General features: G+C 39.3%; 2 protein-coding genes across 12 annotated transcripts in view; one reads left to right on the top strand and one right to left on the bottom strand.

Moving 5' to 3' along the window:
• Positions 1 to 8,226: 8,226 nt before the first annotated feature.
• SPX (spexin hormone) lies at positions 8,227 to 14,400 on the top strand. Of its 3 annotated transcripts, none has more exons than XM_045364844.3 (7): positions 8,227 to 8,408; positions 8,811 to 8,891; positions 9,056 to 9,113; positions 9,625 to 9,687; positions 10,904 to 10,987; positions 13,012 to 13,066; positions 13,449 to 14,400. In XM_045364844.3, coding segments are annotated over exons 1-7 (348 nt in total). In that variant the 5' UTR covers positions 8,227 to 8,402; the 3' UTR covers positions 13,450 to 14,400. The 3 variants fall into 3 exon arrangements, with proteins under 3 accessions (XP_045220779.2, XP_005570398.3, XP_045220778.2); XM_005570341.5 differs by having other exon boundaries at positions 13,489 to 14,400; XM_045364843.3 differs by lacking the exon at positions 13,449 to 14,400 and having other exon boundaries at positions 13,012 to 13,145.
• A 1,261-nt stretch (positions 14,401 to 15,661) lies between these two features.
• The window catches only part of GYS2 (glycogen synthase 2), a 64,726-nt gene continuing 59,036 nt past the window's right edge, over positions 15,662 to 21,351 (bottom strand). For 3 of the 9 annotated variants that reach the window (XM_045364846.3, XM_045364845.3, XM_015430475.4), the window contains 2 exons: positions 21,113 to 21,193; positions 15,662 to 19,019 (listed from right to left, as the gene is read on the bottom strand). In XM_045364846.3, coding sequence (XP_045220781.1) covers positions 18,798 to 19,019; positions 21,113 to 21,193 — 303 coding nt within the window. In that variant the 3' untranslated portion in view covers positions 15,662 to 18,797. The remainder of the gene's footprint in view (positions 19,020 to 21,112; positions 21,194 to 21,351) is intronic. The other 6 variants (XM_074006367.1, XM_074006366.1, XM_005570339.5 and 3 more) reach the window with 3 other exon arrangements.

Here is a 21,351-nt window from a genome sequence, read left to right on the forward strand (position 1 = left end):
AAAGGATCTTAAGTCTTTGTCACCTAAATAAGACCACAACACCTGCAATGTTTTGAGTGTAAATTTTATTAAGGCCGAAAAAAACCACTGGCCAAGTCTACCACTTAAAATACCCAGTAAATATTTGTTGAATTCACAAATTAAGCTGCAAATCCAGACTATTGTTGGGTGAACAGGAAGTCTTGAATTTGTTGTTAAATATCCAGCTTATCTCTCTAATCTTGACCTGGGCCAAAAGGCCCCAACCTCCGTTCTTCTGTTACCTGTATCCATGTAGGAGATTGGACACCAGCAGCATGCCCAAAATTCTTCATTGACTAATGTGTATCCATGACCTTCGCTTTACTCAGTTCTCAAGGCCTGATTAAAATGTCACTGCTATTATATCTTTCCTGACCAGTTAGGCCCAAACAGCTGCTCCTTCCTTGTCCTCTGATATAACTTTCCACTTGCTTTGTATTGATTTGGTTACGGAAAAGATTCTTGAGGTTCGAAATCTCCTCTTACATTTGTATCTCCAGTACATGTTGGTTTAATGAGTGAAAGTTCATTCTGCCAACTTTTCTGTGCTGGCCCCACTGATCACTTCTGTTTGTTTGTTTGTTTGTTTGTTTTAAGATGGAGTCTTGCTTTTGTCGCCCAGGCTGGAGTGCAGTGGCATGATCTTGGCTCACTGCAGCCTCCACCTCCTGGGTTCAAGCAATTCTCCTGCCTCAGCCTCCCGAGTAGCTGGGATTACATACGCCCGCCGCCACACCTGGCTAATTTTTGTATTTTTAGTAGAGACGGGGTTTTGCCATGTTAGCCAGGCTGGTCTGAAACTCCTGACCTTGTGATCTGTACACCTTTGCCTCCGAAAGTGCTGGGCTGGGATTACAGGCTTGAGCCACCGCACCCAGACTGATCACTTCTAATCTGTTGAAATCAGCCTCTATCAGCCATAAAATTGAATCTAATGATCTGGTCCCCGCAGAAGTCTCTGCCTTTCTGCTTCACATTCCTTGGGACTTTACTGTACCCAGTAGCTCGTCGATGGAGAGAGGGATCATAGATGAAAGAAAGGCCATGCCTACAGATTGGCCGCCCTTCTTCACTAGAAAAGGGAGGCTGCTGGGGAAACCAGAAGCTACTCCTGAAGTTTTGAGGCTGGTGTGAATCACTGATTCTCAGTTTTCCTCTCTTTCCAATATGAAATGAAAAGTTTCTTGGGAGTTTTTTGTCGTTGGAGCTGGTATTATGAAGTAGAATTATCCCAAAGAGAAAATGAAATGTATTCCTTAAGTGACGAAAGCCAGAAATAATACCCTATGACAAGAGGGATCACTTGCATGATAGTTTACATATATGAAATAATGCTGATAATAATGGGTAATTGAATCCCTGAAGAAGACTATTCTGATGTGATGTGATCCTGTGAGGTGACTCTGAGTTCTGTGGCGGTATAACGACCAGTCTTGGTGCTAAAACACTAACTCTACCATTTAGTGTCAAGTCAAACTCTCTGAGTATGCTCCTAAGTGAAACTCAGGATCTACCGCATGAATTTGGTATGAAAATTGAATGTAACAATGGATGTCAGAGGGCTTTCTCAAATTTAAAGTGTTATGAATATAACATGTGTTATTGTCCTGAGAGTGTTTCTGGCCCAGTGATACAGATTAGAAGTAGGACAACTGACCATTCCGTCTTCCTATTAATGATCACACCTGGCAACACCCAGTATTCAACCTAATTCACATTACAGGAGTATGGGATCATTCTTCACATTTCTGAGCTACCAATGTTTATAAGGCTCAACATTTCCAAAAAGCTATCAGTATTAGTGTTTTGTTGTTTGCATCTTGATCCAAGACCTTTTTGCTATATTTGTCCTCTGTCTTTGTGCTGCTCCTACATAATATATGCAATTAGCAGCCATGTCTTATGAATTATCCTGTAGTAATGGTGGCTGTATATTAATTCATATTCACCATTCTGTCATTTTGGAAATGAATGGTAAAACATTTTAATCCAGAAGATAGTATGAAATTGGTGAACTTGAATCTTCCCTGCTTCACTTTTATCTACCCCCAACTCCCTAAATAGTACTTATCTTAACTCTCCTCAGAAAACCAATATCTTCATATTTTCTCCTTCCTCTCCCTATCTGTAGTTCTGGAGAAAGGATCTGAAATAGTCTGTAAACAAAGAACTGCAATATTATCCGTTTCAGGGTGTGAGTTCATTGAGAATCAAAGCCTTAAGTAAAAGAGAGCCTGGGTTAAAACTTTGGCCAATTGCCGGGTGCGGTGGCTCACGCCTGTAATCTCAGCACTTTGGGAGGCCGAGACGGGCGGATCACGAGATCAGCAGATCGAGACCATCCTGGCTAACAAGGTGAAACCCCGTCTCTACTAAAAAAAATACAAAAAATTAGCCGGGCGTGGTGGAGGGCACCTGTAGTCCCAGCTACTCGGGAGGCTGAGGCAGGAGAATGGCGTGAACCCAGGACGTGGAGCTTGCAGTGAGCTGAGATCCGGCCACTGCACTCCAGCCTGGGCGACAGAGCGAGACTCCGTCTCAAAAAAAAAGAAAAAAAAACTTTGGCCAATTAATGGGAAGTTTTATTTTGGATAGCAAGCCTTCTTAATGCCCCTAAAGCCCCTCTTAAAACTGGTAACCCTTTGGGGAAATGACTTCTTTCATCTGATTATGAGACGACTGGCCTAAGGGACTGAATAGAAGCCCCATCGAAGATTGAACTCATATCTTTATTCATGCTATCCAACCCAAATTCTCTCTATTCTGTCATCAAAAAGTAATTTAGGCATTTTGTATCATAATAGCCATATTGTTCAGATAACCTTATCCAAGATAGCAGCTGTTTTCCTTGTGAACACAATAATCACTGACCTTGAAAGAATGTCTTTTAAACAGTGACAGGTGATCGTTTGTTAAATAGGGTCTGGGTACTCTACAGTCAACTACGAGAATCCAGGTAACAGTGCCAAATTCAAAACAGTCTTCATTGAATGTGCCTTTAAAAAAGGCTTAAAAGACCATTTGTTCAACATCTACTGCCTGGTCATACTGTCAGGAGAATAAAATTCAACGGCTTTACCTATCTTGGTTTTTTTCTTGTTGTTTGTTTTGTTTTGTTTTATACCAAATATTTTAACTTAACCCATGTCTGGTTTTGGACCTGTAAAAATCTTAAAAGCTTTGTGACTTAAAAAAACATTCTACTGGGGTTCAGTGCCCTTTGGAAATCCTTGTAGAAGTAATACATTCTAGCATGTTACTCTTGATAAGACTGCAATATTGATAATATGTCAAAACCATTCCCTTCTTTTGTGCACATTAAACTGAAAATGGCAGCTTTGACGTAAGACATCTGCTTGTGAATTCATTAGCTAAACTATTACCAGCAAAGCACATTTATTTATTTCTTCTTAAAATTGTAAGTTCAAAACACATTTTATTGGTGATTCACTTTCCTGCTCCTCTTCCCAAAACCTTTGTGTTTTGGGTACGGAAAGGCATTTTACTTATTTTTCAGGTAACCTAGTAATCAGGTTTCACGTGTGACTATTTAAAATATAAACACAGCGTATTTCACTTCTTTTATTGCTCTTTTTTGAAGGAAATTGCCACAATCCTTAGAAATGAAAATCCTAAAATCTCACATTTGAAGCATTATTAAAATAGCATCCAGGGCCGGGTGCGGTGGCTCAAGCCTGTAACCACAGCACTTTGGGAGGCCGAGACGGGCAGATCACGAGGTCAGGAGATCGAGACCATCCTGGCTAACATGGTGAAACTCCGTCTCCACTAAAAAATACAAAAAACTAGCTGGGCGAGGTGGCGGGCACCTGTAGTCCCAGCTACTCGGGAGGCTGAAGCAGGAGAATGGCGTAAACCCGGGAGGCGGAGCTTGCAGTGAGCTGAGATCCGGCCACTGTACTCCAGCCTGGGCGACAGAGCGAGACTCCGTCTCAAAAAAAATAAAAAATAAAAACAAACAAACAAACAAACAAAAAAATAGCATCCAGATAACCTTTTAGTCAGTTTTTATCTTTCTCCTCTCCTACGACAGTGGAAATAGAACATTACACTAATGCCTCTAGTTTTTTCCTGCTTTACTTTTTTCCTTGAAGACAGTAAAGAGTTCTCAAATTTCTACTCACATACTACTTTCTATATTCCATTCTCATTTAGTAACCAAATCTCAGTTTTCCTGTCTGCATATGACTGTCAAGTCTAAATATCAGCGCCCAAACTCCAATCTCTTTTCCAAGTATTTGCAGGTAGATAGCATCAGCCCTTTAAACTTCAATCCCAAATGAAACTTACCAGTTCTCTCCTCAGAGTCCCTGCTATTTCTGTGTCTAGCCATTCTTCCAGCCACACAAACTCTGAGGTTTAGTTTTCGGCACTTCTTATACTCCTAAATCTGAGTTACTCAAAATGTCCAAGGGCCAATAGCATCTATCACCATCAGCTGGGAGTTTATTAGAAATGTAGAATTTTGGGCTCCACTCCAGGTCTACTGAATTAGAATCTGCATTTTAACAAATTCCCAGGTGATTCCCATGCACACTAATACATGAAAACCACTGCCCTGACTGAGAAGGAATTGCTATGACCTAAATGTTTGTGTCCTACCAAAATTCATATGTTAAAATTCTAAACCTCAATGTGATGGTAGGGCCTTTGCAAGATGACTAGGTCATAAGGGTGGAGCCCTCATAAACGGGATCAATGTCCTTATAAAAGCATTCCAAGTAGTTTGTTTTCCCCTCCCACTCATGTAAGAACACAGCAGAGAAGACAACAGTCTGCAGCCCAGAAAAGGGCCCCCCCCAGAACCCAACCGTGCTGGCTGGACTTTGATCTTGGACTTCCTTGAGTAAGGAATTTCCATTGTTTATAAGCTACCCAGTTTGTTGTATTTTGCTATAGCAGCCTGAATGGACTAAGCAACCATCTCTTTCTTTCATGGTAACTTAGTATGTGGTGGATACTCAGGCCCTTGTTCCACATCTGTCTGTGTATACAGATCTTTTAACTGAATATTGATACACTTTGAATCCTCTTGCCTTCTAAGAATTTCCTTTTGCTATTATCTTCCCTTTCTTCTACATCATGAATTTCTCCTTCCCTACTGATCATCCCCATCAACATACATGTCTTACAAATGGTTTCTTAGTTGTCACATCAACAGAAACCAACAAACTGATTTGGGCAAAACAAAGATTTTATCAAAAGGACACTGCAGCTGGAGCACTGGATGCTGGAACTTGCCACTAGCACTGTAGCTAAGACTACTCCAGAAACTCAATCTTACTACAACCCCCACTTCACCCGAGCACTTCTTCCATCCCGGCATGAGATTCTCCATCTGAGCATGCTCGTCTGATTGGTGAAGCCCATGTCACATGCCCACATTCTCCCTGATAGGGAGGCGAGAAAAGTGACTATCTGGCATTTTCAGTTTGTACAATAGAAGAAATACTCTGCCTCCCAACAAGATTCCTAATTTCACAATTCGTAATTCAGGTAACTTTAGGAATTGCCTAGAAATGAGAGGTTTCAGATGTTACCTTAAGCCCAAAAAGTATAACAAATCTTCTATCTTATCTTTAAAAAAGAAAAAAAAAAAGATTTCACAGGCTAAGGGTGCCTATAATCCCAGAGGTTTGGGAGGCTGAAGTGGGAGGACTACTTGAGGCCAGGAGTTTCAGCCCAGCCTGAGCAACATAGTGAGACCTTGTCTTTAAAATAACAATGACAATAATAATAACAGTAAAAAAATATTTCTCATTTTTTCCTTTCCCTCTTTCGTGACATCTCTTAAAGAGATTGTTTTTTCTTGGCTTTGATTTATCATATCTTATTCACTATTCAACCGACTCCAATCTTGCTTCTATCCTCAAAACCATCATATTCCAAATCCAGTGGGTATTTCTTGGAGCTCATGTTGCTTGACCTCCCAATACTACTGGATCTTCACTTGGCTTCCATGGCATCAGGGTCCCCTGGAATTTCTTTCTTTCTGACTCTACCTCAACCTCCTTTTCTGGCTCTTCCTCTGCTCATTCTCTGTGCGTTTGTTTCCATAGCTCTGTCCCTGCTCTTCTTTTTTTTTTTTTTTTTTTTTTGCCTGCTCCTCTTCTTTAGTCCCATTCACTCCCTAAGTGTTGTGTTTAATCTCATCCCTTTACTGGTTTTAAAATTCATAGAATTCTTAAAATTCTTCAATTAATCATTTCTGCCTCCCTCCCCCCCAAAAAATCTGTAGGCTGGTGACCTCTTTACTGACCTCTATTGAGTTTTGTATTTCCAACCTCCTATTTTGTACTTGTACTTGGATATTTTTAACATACATTTAATTTTAATATGCCTATATGGCATATTGTTAATATGCCTATATGGCAAGTGTTAATTTCCCTCTCTTAACTGGCTTAATTTCAGTAAATTACATCATTATTTACCCACAGTTTTATCCATAAACCTAAGAATCATCCTTGATTTATTTTTTCTCACACTCTCAAATCCCTTTCATATACAAGTTCTATATTTTCTACCTCCACAACATGTATTCCAAATTCATTTACAGCTCTTCTTTCCCTGTGTGTACCATCCCAGTGTAAGCCATCATCATCTTTTGCTTCTAATCATATTTCCACATCAACTAGCCCATTTCTTCTTCTCCAATCTCATTTCAAAGCACCTCCCCTGTCACCCACACAACTCTGCCTACATTGGCCTCTTTCCTAGTCCCCAAGAAAGACATACTCTTTGCTGTCCATATATTTTGTTTTTCTTTCTTCTATTAAGAATGCCTGGAGGGCCGGGCGCGGTGGCTCAAGCCTGTAATCCCAGCACTTTGGGAGGCCGAGACGGGTGGATCACGAGGTCAGGAGATCGAGACCATCCTGGCTAACACGGTGAAACCCCGTCTCTACTAAAAAATACAAAAACCTAGCCGGGCGAGATGGCGGGCGCCTGTAGTCCCAGCTACTCGGGAGGCTGAGGCAGGAGAATGACATGAACCCCGGAGGCGGAGCTTGCAGTGAGCTGAGATCCGGCCACTGCACTCCAGCCCGGGCGACACAGCGAGACTCCGTCTCAAAAAAAAAAAAAAAAAAAAAAAAAAAAAAAAAAAAAAAAAAAAAAAAAAAAAAGAATGCCTGGAATACTAATTTCTGCCCCAGCTTTTCCCATTACTTCACCTTATCCTTCAGGACTACCCTCTGTTTTTAACCTTCCCTAAAGTAGCCCACCACTTATCCTATCTCCTCACCTTGCTTACTTTACTTAACGATTTAAAACATTCTGCAGTTACAGTAGTCCCTGCTTATCTGCGGCTTCACTTTCCATGGTTTCAGTTACCCATGGTCAACTACAATCTGAAAATATTAAATGGGAAATTCCAGAATTCATGTTTTAAATTGTGAGTTTTAAATCTGAGTAGGGTGTTGAAATCTTTCACTGTCCAGCTCCAGCTCACCCAAGACATGAACCATCTTTTTGTCCAGCATGTCCATATGTAAATACCACTCTCCTATTAAGCAATTAGTAACCATCTTGGTGAACAGATTAAAAAAAAAGCATAGTATACATAAGGCATATACATATCAGTGGTTTCAGACATCCACTGTGGGTCTTGAAACATGCCCCCTGCCACACACACACACACACACACACACACACACACACACCCCTGTGATTAAGGGGTAACTACTGTGTCTTATTTATCTATTCATCAGTTTACTGTGTACCTTAACTAGTAGGTAACTTTGATCAAAGAAGAGACCATGTCTTTTCAGTGCATGGCTGTGTCCCTTGAAATAAAAGGATTGTGTATCTCATAGTAGGCACTCAATAAATATTTGCTAAACAACAGAATGAACTGATAATTAAGCGAATGACTGATGTCAAATTCCATTGAGATTCCCAAACCTTTTCATACATCTTTAGCCATCAGTGACAGACTGATAGTAGTTACCCAAGACGAGTTTTCTTACTTATTCTTTCACTTTTGATTCTGCCTTGGACTATTGATTGTTTTCATTAATAATAATAATAATAACACACTACTTTGGGCAGCTAGTAGGAAAAGCAAGGGCAATGATGCTGACACATTCTGAATGTCTCCGGGGTGATGCAATCAGTATTTAAACAAATAATTTCTGCCCATCAATCATTCCTCTACTTCCTGCAATGAAGCTCCCTGGAGGAGTCATCAGATTCTCAATCTTGCTTGAAGACTGACAGGATGTCCCTGTGGACTCCCAAACATACTCCAGAGGGGGAGGGGTCCTTAACGCCAAGATTTTAAAAGCTCCAGTTTCAGAGCGAGAGTCGAAAACTCACGCGTAAAGTTATAGTAATTTCAGGGTTCTGAAAAGACGCAGAACATGAAGGTAAGTAAAGACTTTGTTCACTTGAGGCTTCTTAGCTGTGTTTTAAAACGCTTTATGGCATTTTACCTATTTCATGTTTAATAAGCATTTTAGAGTTTAAAGGATATTTGAATGATATGCCTTTAGAATAACAGAATCATTTGATTTTACTAAGAAAAATAATTCACGTCTTAATCTTCATTTGGGTGAAGTAATACGAATAATATGTTTCTAAATGCGTTTTTTCAAGTGGACTCTTTGTGAATTAACTAGAAGGTAAAAGGGAAACACCTCCAGAAAACTGAGTATTAAAACAGAACATTGCGAGAGGTAAGGGGTTTGTAATTGTCCAGGCGTCAAGGAAGGAAGCAGAAGATCCTATTGGCACAGAAATGACCCTTTCTGGTTGACCGCTTCATACAGGTACTCAGAAGTCTGGCAGCAACAATCTTGGCTCTTTTCCTGGTGCTTTTTTTCCTGGGAAACTCCAGCTGCGCTCCGCAGGTAATCAAATGCAAAATAAAAAAATTTTTTTTAATGCGCACTCTGTGTCCTCTCTGCTCTTTCTTTCTTCCTTCTTGTTTTATTATCTTCTTTTTTATTTTGCTGTAATAGAGGACTGAGCTGCAATGTTTTATTAACTGCTCTTCCCTTCTCCCGGGTTACAGAGACCCTTGGAGAGAAGGAACTGGACTCCTCAAGCTATGCTCTATCTGAAAGGGGCACGTAAGTTCCAAATATTTTGCTCTTCCTACAATAATGGAAGACCCTTAGGAGTCATGAACAGATAGATGGAGAGTTATGGAGAGAGAATAATGTCGAGTTTATTCCCTTAAATCATCGAGGCCATCAAAGAGAACGGTAGGTGAGGGAGGGGTGGGAGAGGGGAAGAGTCCCTGATTATTGGAAATCCTCCGTCCTTATTAGAAATTCTCCATCCAAAACTGGAGGGTTGCTTGTCTTGGTCCAAATGGGAACTCCGGGGTTGCCTGGGAAATACCGCACTAACCCGGCGTCCGGTCAGGCGCAGGGCTTTCCTCCAGGTCTCCAGGGCGCCTGGCTCACCCCGGCGTTGCGCTGGGAGCGCTGGAAACTCGGCAGCCCCTCGCGACCCTAACCTGGAGCAACCTGCCTCCTCCCCAGGCCCGGGGACTGTGCTGTGCCGGGAGGAGCTGAGGTTTAAGCCCGGGTTGTCCCGGGCCGGGCGGGCGCTGAGCCCCGGGTCTCGTTTTTGCAGAGGGTCGCCGCTTCATCTCCGACCAGAGCCGGAGGAAGGACCTCTCCGATCGGCCACTGCCGGGTGAGTGACCGAGGTGTCAGGGCGCTAGTCCTGCGCTTTTGAATAGGATGGGGCGGGCAGGGCTTGCTCCGCGGTGGTGCCTAAAGAAAGCTTCTCCTCACCGGAAAGACGCGGCTCTGACGCGCCCTCAGATGTAGTCGGCCCAAGGGCAGCCCAGGTTGGCAGCAGCTGCTGGAGGCCAAGCACCGGAGCTGGGAGCTCGCGCGTCCAGCCCGCGCCAATGCTGGCAAGGGCGGCCGAGGCTGGCGCTGCGGCTCCCCAGGCTTTATTGGCTTGCGGCTGTTCAGCCAACCCTCTGGCCGCCAGGGTATGCAGAGGTCTCCAGGGAGTTAGGGCCTGAGGTTCAGCTCAGAGGGGTAAGGCGAGATAGGAAGAACTATGCAAATGCTTCTAGAAGTGTATCTGCGTGTTTATGCAGGAACTTTACTCAGCCTCCTCTTAAACGCTGTTATTACTAAAAAAGGAACTTACCTAGGAACTTCAAAGATATGTTTCTGTTTTACTAGAAAGAACTACCAAAGGTTCAAAATCAAAAGAGTAACATGCGGGCAGTTAAGGATGGGACCAGGGACTATTCTTTTCCATGCTAAACCTTTCCATCGTATTGTTTTAAAAAATAACAGTACAATTCGATAAAATTGTAAAGATTGAAATGCTAAAATGAAGAAGTATACTTACTTGGAAAAATACCAAACACCGCTATTGAACACATAGTAGGTGCTTAAATTTTTGTTTAGGCTCTTCAAACATGCTGTGTAATTGAGCTTATTTATCTTATGAGAGTGAGATTTGTTTCTCAACTTCAGTTGCCCCAAATTAGAAATCATGTTTGGTGCTGAATCAGAACAATTTGTCTTTTTTCAACTTAGATTTGAAATAACTTTGAATTCTTAGCAGATACTCCTTCAGTCAAATAATTACCTTCTATTTGGCCGAAAAGGTAAATTATTATCTAAACTTCTCTTTGGCATATAGTTTAAAATTCTCTTCCATACCCTGTTTGTAAACTTGACATAACCAATTGTAAGTCATTTCCAAGGCAAGTGTGACATATTTCTATTTATAAAAAATTAGTCTTCTGTGTAAGTAGTCCTTTGTTGAGGGCTCAAAATCTATTTCATAGAGGCTTTTCTAGTATTGCTGCATGTTAGAATAGGACTTATCTACATGAATATGTAAATGCTAACAGAATCTGTGTGCATTTTTGTTTCTCCAGAAAGACGAAGCCCAAATCCCCGACTACTACCTATTCCAAAGGCAGCAACCATCTTACTGGCATCCCTTCAGAAATCACCAGAAGGTACTAGCATACTGACCTATTTCACCTGCCTAACAGAACAGCTTTGCTTACTTTTGGGATACTATGTTGAGTGCAGCACCCCTCTCCCAGAATTTCTTGGCCTTAGGCCCAGAGATTCAATTCTGTACTGCTTGAGTGAGGCCCAAGAACCTCTGTCCTTAAGCAATTCTTCCACATTATTCTGATGATTGGTCAGGTTTGAAAACAACATGAACTTCAGAGCCAGTTAATAAAAGTTGAAATCATGCGAATGGAGATACCTTCTAGGGCTTAGATGTAGTGGGAAAAGGGAAGACAATACAACACCCAAAAATCAAGGGAAATGGGGGAAAATAGTACCAGTGAAGGGACATTAAAAGGAGCAAGCAGAAAGATGAGAAAAATCAGAATAAGAGAGTATCCCAGAATTCATTCGGTTGCTGATGCTACTGATCACTCTCCTCTTGAAACTTTCTAAGGATGGAAACTATCAGAATGGTTACTATAGCCGAATGTTTAGTAAGAATACAGAACTCAGGGGACATTAAACAGTGTGTCACCAGACTTCCCCACACCTCCTGCCCAGTGACACAGCTTGCTGCTGCTATGCCATATCTGAAACCTTGTTTACAGAATGTGATACAAGAAAGTAAACTGCAAAGTTAAGAGCAAGCAGGTGAGGCTCTGGAGAGCTGGCATGACTCTCAGAACTCTAGCAGTAGAAAGTTGTGAAATAGTTGAATAATGGGTAGAGGATGCTATATCCAAGGTGTTCTTTTTAAAACCCAAGATGTGGAACCCAGCGATTTTTGAAGTCAGTATGAAAAGAGCTCTTATGGAGATTGGTAGATAGTGACGTTTTAGATTTGATCGTTGGGAAGATGTGCAGAGCCAGAAAGGAAAGTGACCTATAATGGACAAGAGAGAGCTAATTTTAAAGAGGAGAGGTATCTTCATTAGCAGTTTGAGGAAAGGATGTGATTATAAGGTCCCCATCTCAAGTCTTTTTTGGAAAATAAATACATATATTTTTAATTATTGAAGTTTTCTAAATGGATTGTCTCTGAAGATGAAATAACTAATTTTATTAGTCTAAATTGACAGAAAAGTTGTTGATTCCCATATGATAAATTAATCACTAGTCTTCTTTAGTATTTTTATTCTATACTCCCTCAATATTATTTAGAAAGCTCTTATTTAGCGAATTATGGTTTCAGTGGAATTTATACAGGGATGCGGTTCTGGTTTTGTTTTGTTTTGTTTTGTTTTCTTCCTTCCCTTTAAAGAGAAGCCCATTTTCTGCAATGGTTTAAAGTGTGCTAGAAATTCAGGTTAAGATGTAACCCAAACATTCAAATTATATTGCAACTAACTGAAAGGTGATCTTAGAAGAAATTAGTAGATGCACTTTGTCCCTGGCCACTCCTTCCCCCTACCTGATTGTAACTTTTAGTCATTCTATCCTATTTTTAGAGTCCCAGGAACCTGCTATTGTCTAACTCTTTAAGTATCCCCACCTCAGATGTGATAACTCATGCTCCAAAGTTTCGCGATCCCACACAGCAAACGAGTGCCTCTTCTTTTTGTCTCACTTCCTCCCCAGAACTCTAGCTCCCCTAATAAAAGAACATTTGCAAATGTGTTCCCATGTCATCTTTCCTGAGTAAGATCCATTTGAACAGGAAATATAAAGAGACAGTCCTTTGATGCAAATGAATTATTTCAATGGTGGATATTTTAGACATAAGTCAATTTGTGAGACACATGGCTCTTTGAGATTTTTACCAGACATACCATACTGTAGTTTCAGTCATTATAGAGGTTCAGACGTAAAATATGAATTCCCCAATGTGTCCCAAGCTGAGAAGAAAAGATTTTAAACTGAACAAATCAAAACCCATACTGTTTAAATTTTCAGTGGCAGAGTCCATGAGTTAGCATAGCTTAGAAGGCTAAATGTTTGTTTCCTGAGATTCTCTGTCTTACCTTTTCCTCTATTAAAACACAGAGTGTATATTTATTTTAAACATTTTTTTTTCTTACAGATGAAGAAAAAAACTTTGATCAGACCAGATTACTGGAAGATAGTCTGCTTAACTGGTGAAAATATTATGTTTAATTATAGTTCTATTCTCTCTGAAAACATGAACCATGTGAATAAAACCTTTGGACCCTTTTATTCATTTGTAATCTTAAGAACACACACAGATAGTTTTATTCTTTCAGAAACAAAATATATATACATGCTTAGCTGAGAACATCATCTTCTTTCATTGCTTCAGGTCCTGTTTAGATGACCAAAAATGTTTTTAGATCACCTTGTGTCTTACTCTTGAGTTTCTTAGAATATTTATAATTATAAGGTTGAAGACTAAAGTGTTCTTTCCTTTTAATTATAGCCAGTACCTGTCTTGATCTTAGTTGTTGTTGTTGTTGTTGTTTTCATTTTGTTACCCACTTGCATTTTGTTTTCACTCAACAGAAATTCTCCTTCTCTGTTTTCCTTTTATCCCATCCCCAAGGAGGTGGGAGGAAGGCAAGAAGCATGGCAGGATGGGAAATAGGAGAGTATGACTCTCTATAACTCATCCAGGAGTGATCAATTAAGAAGATAAATTGGATGACTGGGGAGAAGCCCTGTGACAGGAACACTTCAGTGTGGTTGCTGAGAGGAGACAGTCATTGAGGTAGAAGGTTTGCCAAAGATCTAGAGCTTGGAGCTCCCTTTGTGCTCTTTGGGAATTACCTTGCATTCAGTTTAGAAACATGGATCTAAAAGTTACTGGAAAATAAGCAGATGGAGACACACTCTGTTGTTTATGTATTGGAAGAAGGGAACAAGCCAGTTTTGTTAGAGGTAACTCATTTTCCATGACCAAACAGACTCAACAGATTCAAGTACTCCGCTTACTCTAATTGACTAGGCTCTGGGTTTTATTTGACATCATAGCATTACATAAATCACTCTGATAACATAAGTGCACAGTAATATGCCTGATTGTTCTCCTTTTTAAAAGCCAACTTGAGTTCAGTACTATCTGAATACACCCGCGCGCACATACACACACACACATACACACATACTCCTGTGGCAAACATAATAATGTATTTATTTAGAATTATAACATGACCGTCATGTTAATTTTTTTTTTACCTAATCAGAGTTGTTATTGACAAATGTCATAAGTGGAAAGCATTGTTAATTCTTATTGTCATCAGTATTTACCATTATTTAGTAGCTCAAGGATATCTTTATGTGAATGTCTCTGTAACTTGGAATTGCAATTTAACTGTGTTAAGTCATCAGAACTCTGCTTATAAGATTTATCTGTATCTTGTTTCATGATTTAATAATGAAACTAAATTCAAGTTAATGTAATGTTGATCTCTGTCAAAAAATAACTTGTGAGCATTAAAATATCTGTATGGCATTATAATAGGCACCTGTCATTTATGACTTGATTTGAAAGTAGACTTACTAGGCAGTGCTTATATCCAAGTTATTGAAAATTGTTTCCGAAAGCATTGTTTTTTATTTATACAGAGTCCTAACCACTTCACCATTAGGAGGGGTGGCACATTAAAAATTATTTACCCATCAGACATAAACTTGTACATATTGACTATTGAAATAGTATGCGTATTCAAAGAACACTTTTAACATCTATCTTATGAAACAATTCTTCCCACAACTAACCAGAACAATCTCAAAAATGTCATACTAATCATTGTTTTAAAAGCTGTCTCAATGATCAATAGCTGTTAAAATATAACTCCAAGTATTCTAAGTACTCAAAGTCCTTGGATGTTCTTAGGAACAAATATGCTGATTAATTTAAAAGTCCCTTTTCCCAATTTTCTATAACTTTTCAACCCTCTTACGGTGTCTACATTCTATTTATTTCTAGATTTTTAAAAAACCGAAATGAACAAGTGATCATAGATCAGAAAACCTTCACATTATATGGCTTGTGTTTTAAAATTGGAAATGTTCTGCCTTCAACATGGATACATGCACAAGAATACCTCGATCTGCAGGCAGGGCTTTCAGTCACTTTCGGCACAATTCTCATTGCCCTTCCCTTTTTTTTTTTGCCTCTATAGCCTACCTCGGCTATCTGGCCTCCATCCTGGGCTCTTAATTATTCTTTGTTTTCCAGTAGTTGCCTTCTCTCCCCCAATACCATCATTGTGTTCCTAAGAGAGGAGAGAAGAAGGTGAAGTGGCCCTGGCTTGTTCAGATTAGCCTCCAGCTTGCATTTCTTCTTTCTTTAACTGGTTATGATAAATGAAAATGTGTTATCTTATCAACCTTGAATTACATTATTTTATCTTGACCACAAAGAAAGGGAAGTTGGGAATGTAACTTCATTCTGTTCAGTCTCTTCATACTGGACTATAAATTCCTTTAGAAAGAGCTCATCAAACACTGTGTGAAATGGGCCATTTTATCATCCATATTACTCATAGACATACTCATTCAGTGAAGACTCTTTGGACCTCCCTAAGTAGACTTGACCAGTCCCTCTCGTGAGTCTTCCTTGTACCCTGGAAAACTATTAGTTTAACACCTGCAACATTTATGTTCTCATCTGCATATGTAAAACCAGTTCTGTTCACTCTAACCCTTACCATGGAAGGGACAGTAGTGTCTTGATCAGTTCAGGCTGCTAAAACAAAATACTGCAAACTGTGTGACTTATAAACAACAGAAATTTATTTCTCACAATTCTGGAGCCTAAGAAGTTCAGGATCAAGGTGTCAACAGAATCAGTGTCTGGTAGAAGGTCCATTTCTTATAGATGGCACTTTCTTGCTGTGTCCTCATGTGGTGGAAAGGGCAAGGCAGCTCTCTAGGGCCTCTTTTATAAGGGTAGTAATCCTATTGATGAGGGCTCTGCCCACATGATCCAATCCCTTCCCAAAGGCTCTGCCTCCTTTGTGGATACCATCACATTGGGGACTAAGATTTCAATACAGACGGGCCCAATTTATAATGGTTCAATTTATGATGTTTCAACTTTATGATGGGATGAAAGCAACACACACTCAGTACACTCCTTGACTTACCATGGGTTTATATTCTGATAGGCCCATTATAAATTAAAAATATCAGAGGGTTGGCCAGGCATGGTTGCTCACGCCTGTAATCCCAGCACTTTGGGAGGCTAAGGTGGGCGGATCACTTGAGGCCAGAAGTTCAAAGACCAGCCTGGCCAATATGCCAACACCCTGTCTCTACTAAAAAGAAAATACAAAAATTAGCCAGGTGCGGTGGCACATGCCTGTGGTCCGAGCTACTTGGGAGGCTGCAATATAAGAATTGCTTGAGCCTGGGAGGTGGAGGTTGCAGTGAGCCGAGATCACACCACTGCACTCCAGCCTGGGTGACAGAGCAAGACTGTCAAAAAAGAAAGAAAGAAAGAAAGAGAGGAAAGAAAGAAAGAAAGAAAGAAAGAAAGAAAGAAAGAAAGAAAGAAAGAAAGAAAGAAAGAAAGAAAGAAAGAAAGAAAGAAAGGAAGGAAGGAAGGAAGGAAGGAAGGAAGGAAGGAAGGAAGGAAGGAAGGAAGGAAGGAAGGAAGGAAGGAAAAGAAAGAAAATATCAGTGGATTTATCCAAACATAACCCCATTGTAAGTTGAGGAGCACCTATATATGAATTTGGAGGGCACACAAACATCCAAAACGTAGCAGGTGGTACAATCCATAAAAGGGGTCTTTCTCTCAGCTGATCAGATACTACACATTTTTTCTATAGTTCTTGTCCTTCAACTTATGAATACATACATTCTTTAAAAGCAACAATTTTTTGAACCTCTGTGTCTCCCAGTAAGACCTTTTATTTATGCAACTATTATGTACAAGGCACTGTACTACACACAGAGCCATCTGCTAACAATCTTATTTGCTTCTCCTCACCAGCTTTTGTCGGTCTTGGGGAAAAGGATGAAGAAATGACTAGAGTGGAGGGATGGAGTCACCTGGCAGCAGCTGTCTGAATAGGGGACCAAGTACAGGATAGAAGGTGATTCCTACACATGCAGTCAAAGCCAGATGTTTGCAATTCAGCTAAATTCCATGTGCCCTATCATTTGTACACACTTATTATCATCAAATTATTATTTCATTGAATAAAAAGCACTTACATCTTCAGGTATTTTACTGTGTAGGCATGTTTTCAATAACAGTTGAACAACCAGTTACCAATCAAGAATATCATCTGAATAGACACTGTATGCTACTTTACTAGGGATACATTTTCATGGTTATTGTAACAGTGAACCCTCGTTTATCACAAGATCTTTCTGGTACTTCAGCGAATGAGCCTATAATATAAGTCCATCTCATATTTTCTCTACTCTCCAGTAGAGAGCATTTCAAACTTCTCTGCAGATGCTGGGTTAATTGGCATCCACAGGGCATGTGTCAAAGGTTAGATTTTAGGTCAATTATTTCTCTTCTTTCTGGACATCTAAGTAAAGTAAATTTCCAGCCATCTTCCATTTTGGTCTGATTTGCTGCTTGTATCCAACAGTCTTCTACTTTTTTCTAGCTAATGGAGCAATAGGAGGGCTGAATTACAGTTTTCCAATGATCTTGAACCATCTGACACCTTGTCATTGCTGCTCTTCCATTTTTGTCATCAATAATCCATCTCTGAGAAGACCAAAACTTTTTTAGAGCCTCTTCAGAAGGCCAATTGATATGTCAATAAAGGAAGTCACTGTGAGTTAAATGGAACTCTCAGTGAATAACTACTTAGTTATGAAAAAAAGCAATCCAAGAGTGATTTTTGTTTTTGTTTTGTTGCCAATTTAGACTTAATTACACTTAAAACATAAATCTGCTAAATTAATAATCGTTCAACTATGACTCTACGCACATCACAGAATATGTTAAGAGACATTGTTGTTATTACAACTGAATAGATGTTCTATTCTAACTACTTTTAGAAAGATAGCTTCTGTAGGAATTATTCATAACAGCTGCTTACCACATGTTATTGGAATGTCTAAATAATTTTTAAACAAGGCATTATCAGTGAAAGTTAAGTTATTAAATATTAATGCATTTATTTACTGGGATTTAACAACTTATCATCTATGAAGATTGACCAAATTTTTTTAAAGTCTTTCTATTTAAACAATAGAAAAATGTTACAGTAAGATGTTGGTACCATGCACATGGTAATATCTTCCATTCACATGATAATATCTTCCATTAATTACAACATAAATTCTAGAGTTCAAAAGTGACATAAATGTGCATTAGTATGCATCAAAATATGAACTTAGGATAGCTGTTCACACATGGATTTTGTCTCTGCAAAACTACATATAAATCATGGTTCTGATGCATGTGAAAAATGAAAATAATCAGTAAAAATCTAGCTATTTAAAATATGTAGGTATTGCACATTCATGGGTAAGATCAAGGTTTTCAGAGGGAAATGAGAAATTTGTGTGGTGGGGTAGAGAAACTGCATAAATAGTAAGCAAAGGATTATGGTGATAATTTAAAAATAAACAGAGTAAGAGAAAATCCTTACCACTTACATTCACCATTTTAAAAACACTTTTCCATCTTCTGCCTTTAATGAGTGCTTCTCCTCATGCCTAACTTTTACGGGGAAAACAAGAGTTGGGGAAAACAACTTGGATCTTATTCTAAATTATGAAATTGTCATTCACTCAATTTCTTCCACTTTTTAGGCAGATAATAAATTCCATTGTAATACTTAGAAGGAGAAAATGAAATGTGTGGCATTTTTATTTTAAATAATTAGTCTTACTTTGCTTTTTAAAATTAGCTCTTCTCAGCACATGTAGAATTCAGTTCTTATATTCACCATGCAGCTTTTTCTTCCCACGAGGAACGTGGCTCAGTGCAAATGGTGACTTGATATTTAACCGATCCCTTTCAGCCTCCTTTTCCTCATCGTATCTCTCATCCTCCACTTCGTCTTCCACATCACTGCTCTGAGGACTGGAGGCCTGAGACCCTGAAGGAGAAGGTGGTACTGAGGAAGGCCTGGGATATTTAAATCCTTCCGTCTGCCAAAGACAAAAATAAGACATAAACATCATAACAATGTACTGGTTTTCAATGATGTAAATACTATGCATCAACTATCAATTTTGTAAGTAGTTATCTATCTATTGTAGTCTGGGTGCTGTTAAACTTTGATTCATTTTGATTTTGATACCACCAACCTCAAGAGGGAGTCATTAAATATATAGCGATTCTTTATTAAGTACTGAAATGTGCCAGGTGTTATATACATATTATTATCATCTCATCTTTTAACAGCACTCTGATACGTATGTTTTTTTCAGTACAGAAGAAAATGGAGGGTTAGAGGGGTCAACTAACTTGCCCAACATCACACAGCACATCAATGGTAGAGCAAAGATTTGTACCAGGTCTGTGATGACTCCAGAAACTTTAATGTCAACTGCCATCTTACACTGCTGATACTGTTAGTCTCTAAGTCTCAACTTTGCTCAACAGAGCTTTGGAATGTGGGTAGCCTAGAAATGCCACGGACAGCCACCACTTGAAGGCATCCTGGAAGTCAGGCCACTTCACTGACCCTACAATTCCACCAGTTGCTGTTATTTCAGTTAATGAGAAAATACCACTAGGCTTTCATTAATTTGCCCTTCTCCTTGAGATACTGAGATAACTTATTTGATAAACACATACTGAGCACCAATTATGTATCTGGCACAACAATGCCACTAAAGAAACCAGATGAAAAAACATGATTGGAGTGCATATGATTGAATGGGGAGACAGATGTATAAAAGTGTTACAGTGCTCGTCACTCTGTATTTCAATTATTTTATACATTATTATCATGTCATACATATACAGTCATTTTGAGGTTCAGATACTTTACCTGTTAGCAATATAACAAAAGAACAGAGTTCTGCACTTGAGACCTAGCTTGAAGTAGGTGCTCAATGCTTATTAGATATAATAACTGGATAAATAAGTAGATAAACAGAAAAATGGATGAATATTGCTGAATTATCATTAAGTAGAATGACCACCTCTGAATAAGGTAAGCAATCAATTCTGAATGCTAGAATCATAAACATGAAAATCAGAATTTGTAACCTGAGCGTTTAAGAAAACCTTGTCACCTTTTTCATGGGCAACTTTTACTTCAGGTTAACTTTCTAGATCTGTTCCACTGGAGACCTGATATAGGTGGAATATAAGTCATGTTATTAGGGATAGTTGTTTATAGTAACACTGACCCCTGATTGAGAAACTATATCTGAACTGAAAAAATCTATAAATACCTGATGAGGAGCCAGAGTTTTTGGGACTCTCTGAATGATGACTTGTAATTGGGCATATTCCTTGCAGGGAGCATGAAAGCTGGTTTGCAGGGATTTACATGAGATAGAGGCTCCTGTGGGACATGGAGCTACTAGCTAAGGTGATCTCATTTGCAATGGTATGGGTCTTATCTTCCCGCACCTAAGCCGTCACCTAGTGTGTAGGGGGCAAAGATGTTTAGCTCTTGAATCACTGTGTAGACTCCTGCAAGGACTAATCCCAGTAAAGAGAAATGCCTGATGCTACCCTCCTTCAAGCGGCACTTCCTGTCTTCTACCCTGCTAAGTGAATCTGATGACAAATGTGGCCTATAGCAGTCTTATGAACATAAATGTCTAGTTGGATTTTAGAAGACACCCTGGTGGGCATTGCTGAATGGAATATAAATGCTTATCTAGTTCAATTCCTGCTGGGGTGCTGAACTTACTCTATTTCACTCTTGCCAAGTGGTCACCCATATAAACACTTTCTTGGGGAGCAAATTCACTTTCGATTAAAGCAGTCTAGTTTGTTTTTGAACAACTCCCCAAAGAATGAATGTCCATCAGAACCATTTCAAGCACTAAGGCAGAGAAAGTTTTAACTCAGAGATGCTTCTCCAATGACCTGAATCAACTGTCTTGAGAGCTTTAAGACAGTCTTATTTGTGAGTTCTTCTCTCTCTTCTTTGGTTTGATTCAACATTATGAAAAACTATCATAGCTCGTGTGCGTAGCTACTTCCAAATTTAAATGTATTATTTAAACTTATAAAAAGAAATACAGTTTTCAAAACAAACAATACATTGACTATTTACCATTGGTGGTGATGTTAGTTCCACATGGAATTTATCTGGAAAAGCTCTGCTTAATGTCAGGTGTCTGGCATGCTGGTAATACTATTGACAGAAAGCCAAATCACAGGTTAATAAAAACCCTTAGTATCTCAATAACCAAGTTATTAAATAAGGCCTTATTCTCCACTTCTGAAATATATATACTTTTTAAAGTGACAGAATCTATGCACTTTAGGTTTGAGACTCAGGAAAGAAATTAC

Source organism: Macaca fascicularis, chromosome 11 (genome assembly GCF_037993035.2).
Source record: "Macaca fascicularis isolate 582-1 chromosome 11, T2T-MFA8v1.1".
NCBI classification, from domain to species: domain Eukaryota; kingdom Metazoa; phylum Chordata; class Mammalia; order Primates; family Cercopithecidae; genus Macaca; species Macaca fascicularis.